Source organism: Seriola lalandi, unplaced genomic scaffold, assembly GCF_002814215.2.
Source record: "Seriola lalandi dorsalis isolate HSWRI2012SDOR001 ecotype SW California unplaced genomic scaffold, Sedor1 jcf7180002049883, whole genome shotgun sequence".
Taxonomy (NCBI): Eukaryota; Metazoa; Chordata; class Actinopteri; order Carangiformes; family Carangidae; genus Seriola; species Seriola lalandi.
Genome location: NW_019520436.1, coordinates 20,950 through 25,109, shown reverse-complemented (window position 1 = coordinate 25,109; position 4,160 = coordinate 20,950). Strand labels below are relative to the sequence as shown.

At 43.6% G+C, this 4,160-nt stretch overlaps 1 protein-coding gene across 1 annotated transcript; it reads left to right on the top strand.

Moving 5' to 3' along the window:
• Positions 1–255: 255 nt before the first annotated feature.
• LOC111649041 (tissue factor-like) lies at positions 256–4,160 on the top strand (the record flags this gene model as incomplete). Its single annotated transcript, XM_023398779.1, has 5 exons — positions 256–391; positions 638–729; positions 844–1,022; positions 1,110–1,272; positions 3,450–4,160. Coding segments are annotated over 5 exons (713 nt in total), but the record flags the coding sequence as incomplete, so codon positions are not given.

Sequence of the window (4,160 nt, the reverse complement as noted above, 5' to 3'; positions counted from 1 at the left end):
CACACACACACACACACACACACACACACACGCACACACACACACACACACACAGTGGTACAGTACAGAATTACAGGAGAGACAACATGGATCATTAACGTTTCGCCAGAGGAACTTCACTTAGAGTAGATTTTGGGGGTCAAAGGTCAAATGTCAAGTTCACTGTGACCCATATTTTCTATGACTGTGACCTGGAACTAGTCTGAGTGGCGGAGGGATACGACCACAGGTAGGTGATTGTAGTTTTTATTTGAGGCTTTATTCACCTGTTCCGTGTGTTTTGTCATGTGACTTTCAGGGTGGATGCCGGTACCTGGGAGGACTGTGACATCTGCATCCAAGTGTCAGAGACAGAGTGTGACCTGAGCACCTACCTCGTACCCTACGACAGGTGGGCGCGCCACACCTGAGGCTCTGCTTCAGACAGGAAATACCTTCTTTATCAGACTTTAGAATCAGAGTTCCTCTTCTTTTTTGTCCTTCCTTCATCTTATCTTGTCTTTGTGTCCTTAAACTGACTTTCAGTCATATTTAATCACATTTAAGAATCTCCTGGTGATTCTAGATCGTGTGTGTGTGTGTGTGTGTGTGTGTGTGCGTGTGTGTGTGTGTGTGTGAACTATGTTCATGTCTTCAGGACCTACTTGGCTAATGTCGTGACAGATCAAAGCGACGACATAGAGAACTCACCTCACACTTACTCCCCTCACTTCAACCCCTACAGAGACAGTAGGTAACACACACACACACACACACACACACACACACACACACACACACACAGCAGGTTACTGAGGTTACCATCATGTGACTGACAGGTGTTCTGACCTGCTCTCTCCTCAGGTAACATCAGTGCCCCCACCTACAGCGTGGAGGCTGCAGACGGCGGCAGAGTGATGGTGAACATCACGGACCCTCTGACCAGTTACCATGAGAGAGGGAGGCAGCTCAGCATCAGAGACGTTCTCAAGAGCGACCTCAAGTACAAGATCAGCTACTACAAGTCTGGAAATACACGCATGGCAAGTACACACAGGTACACACAGGTAGAAACAAGTACAGGTAAGTACTAACAGGTGTAGGTAACATGTGGTGTTCTTCCCTGACAGAGAGAATTCGTCTCTGACTCCAGCGTGGCTGAGCTGAAGCTGGACGCAGGAGAGAGTTACTGCTTCATGGTGGCGGCTTACATCCCCTCCAGACCCAAAGCCACGCAGCAGGGAGCCTGGAGCCAACAGCTGTGTTCAACGTCGGACTCCTCCGCCCCGCCAGGTAAAAACACTACGCTACAGTAAACTAGGCTACGCTACACTAGAGCTACACTAGACTATGTTATGCTATGCTAAATTACGCTACGTTACGCTACAGTAAACTAGGCTACGCTACACTAGACTATGCTATGCTATGCTAAATTACGCTACGCTACAGTAAACTAGGCTACGCTACACTAGACTATGCTATGCTATGCTAAATTACGCTACGCTACGCTACAGAGAGAGTAACCCCTCCAGAATTTGGGGGATTGTTGCAGCTTTATCTAATTTTCGCTGCAACTTTTGAGATGTTTTTAGATGTTTTCATTTTTTTTTTATGCAATGAAACTACGGTAGAAAAAAAAATAGCAAAAATTGTCTCTATCTTCATTAATAATAATAATTATAATAATAATAATTCATTAAAAATCGAAGGCAACTAAATCTAATAGGGAAAAAGAAGAAGAGATTCTTAAACATGTTTGAACGTCTTCACTCGGTCTTTAACAGTGATGTCACACGCGTCTGCAGCTTCACAACATGCTTCAACACCACAAACAAGGAAGTGACATCATCAAGGTGTTGATCAGGGACTGCTGTGATTGGTTCAACTCGAGAGAAACTCTGATGATTCGTCAAATTAGTCAAATCAAAATGTAATTACACACAGAATTCACGGGGATTGTTCGAGTTTGCGTTAATCATTTCTGGAGGGACTGAACAGTAACGGCGCAGGTACGTCCTACAACACGTCTCCACAGTGACGAAGCCTCGGCCCTCGTGAGGCTCAGATCATGAGTCCTGCTTGTGGTTTTCACGGATTAGAGGTTCTTTAGTCTGTTCTCAGAAAAAGCAGCACAGAGTCCATCAGCTGCAGAAGTGTCTGAGCCCGCAGGAGGTTTTTGTAAACACAGTTTCTTTCACGTTCACTCTGTGGATCCTCAAAGACCGAGAAACAAGCATTTCCCGCCTCATTAAACATCTGCTGAGCTGATACTTTTATATTTAGAAAAACTGTGGGAAACCAGGAGCTTTATGTGCAGTTGCATTAAAGTTAAATAAAAGCTTTGACTGAGACGGAGAAGTTAGAAATCAGAAAAGAGAAAAAACAACAAAGGATTATGGGAGATGTGTTTGTTTGAAGTGTTTGTTTCATGCCAGAGGCTTCAACTAAATAAACTCATTCATGGAAAACAAAGAAAAGAAAAGAAAAACAACAGCCATCCTCATATATTTGTCTTCTTCATGGCCAGTGTCTCTGCAGGAGAGTGTCAGGTTCAAAGGGAAACACATGTTAAAGGGGCAGTTATTTATTCTGCTTTTTGTCTTTTATAACTTATTTATAACTGATTTATTTCTATTTGTATTTATGACATTTAATTTAACGTGACACATGAAAATCAAATCACGCCACAGAAAACAAAGTGAGGGGCAGCAGACTGCAGACAGTCAGTGGGAGGAAACTTTTAATGTGAAAAGCTGACTGTCATGGCCGCCATCAGCTCTGTGGTGTGTGTGTGGTGCGTCGCCTCATGAAAACTCATGTCAGTGGTGTGTGTGTAGATTTGTCGGGTGTGTGCCGCCCTCTGCTGGACAACCCCGCCCCCTAACACACCTCCTCCCCGTCCTCTGCTGCACCTGGAAAATACATGTCAATTCAAAACAATTCACTCAGTTATTAAACATAAAAAAGGTAAATGATCCTTTAACATGTGAATATATGTATGTTGAGTAAAAACATATAAAATGTTGTGTTCGATCAATTTTGTTTTCAAGTTTAGATGCGAAACAATTTTCGTTTTTCATTTTCATTAAATCCTCAACAATGAAAACTTTGTCAACCGACATGAATAATGAAACAAGAACATTAGAACCTAAATCATATGAATGCTGGTATATCATAATATTTAGAACTGAATCCAGACTGAGGTTCCGTGCAAGGAAAGCGTTTCTTTGTTGTACAGCAGTTTGTCAGTCTGTGCAGCTCGTGACGCAGGAACAGCTGCATGAAACCACAGATGTAAACAGCTGTTCTTCATAACAGGAACATATGTGATGTCGGTTCTGACCCGTGACACAACAGGTGTAACAGAAAATACAAACAGGTCGCGACAGGTCAGGTGCTCTGTGCAGATCCCTGTGTCTCACTGTGACGTCTCTTTGTCTCTTTGTCTCTTTGTCTCTTCGCCTCTGCAGAGCTGAGTCTCGGAGCGTGGGTCGGCATAGTCTTCATCCTGCTCACAGTCCTCATCATCGTCATCATAGTGACAGTCCTCTGCTGCAGATGCTGCCAGCGAAGAAAAACCCTCCACACCACTCAGTCATCTACACCTATTTAGTGTGTGTGTGTGTGTGTGTGTGTGTGTGTGTGTGTGTGTGTGTGTGTGTGTGTGTCACAGGGAGCTGGCTTCCCTTCAGTTTTCTGACTCCATTATTTTCCGTGTGTATTTTCTGTTTAGACTTTGTTGTAGTTTTTATTTTGTCATTTCATTTTAAACGTCTATTCAAAGATCAGAACGGAGTGAGAATCCTGAGGTGACACCTGCCGTGACCCCGTGTGTCTGATGGTGCATCAGGAATCACGTAAAGCTTCATTCAGAGCATCAGATGCAGTTTCACGTGTTTCAGGAGCTAATTAAGATTTAACATGTGATTTTTCTGCTCGTTAGATGAGAGCAGACTTCACCTCTGTTTTCTCCTCATGTTGTTCTGTAGTTTTCCTTCTGTACAAATAACCACTAAGTCCAGTAACTGAAGCTGTTGTCAAACCACCACTACATCCTCTCATCTCCCTCCTCTACACGTCCACGCTCTGCTTACACCGTCGTTTCCCTCCTTTCATTTCACGCCACTCAACCGACTTTTGTTGATCAAAAGGACGGAGAAGCAATAAAACATGACAAGTGA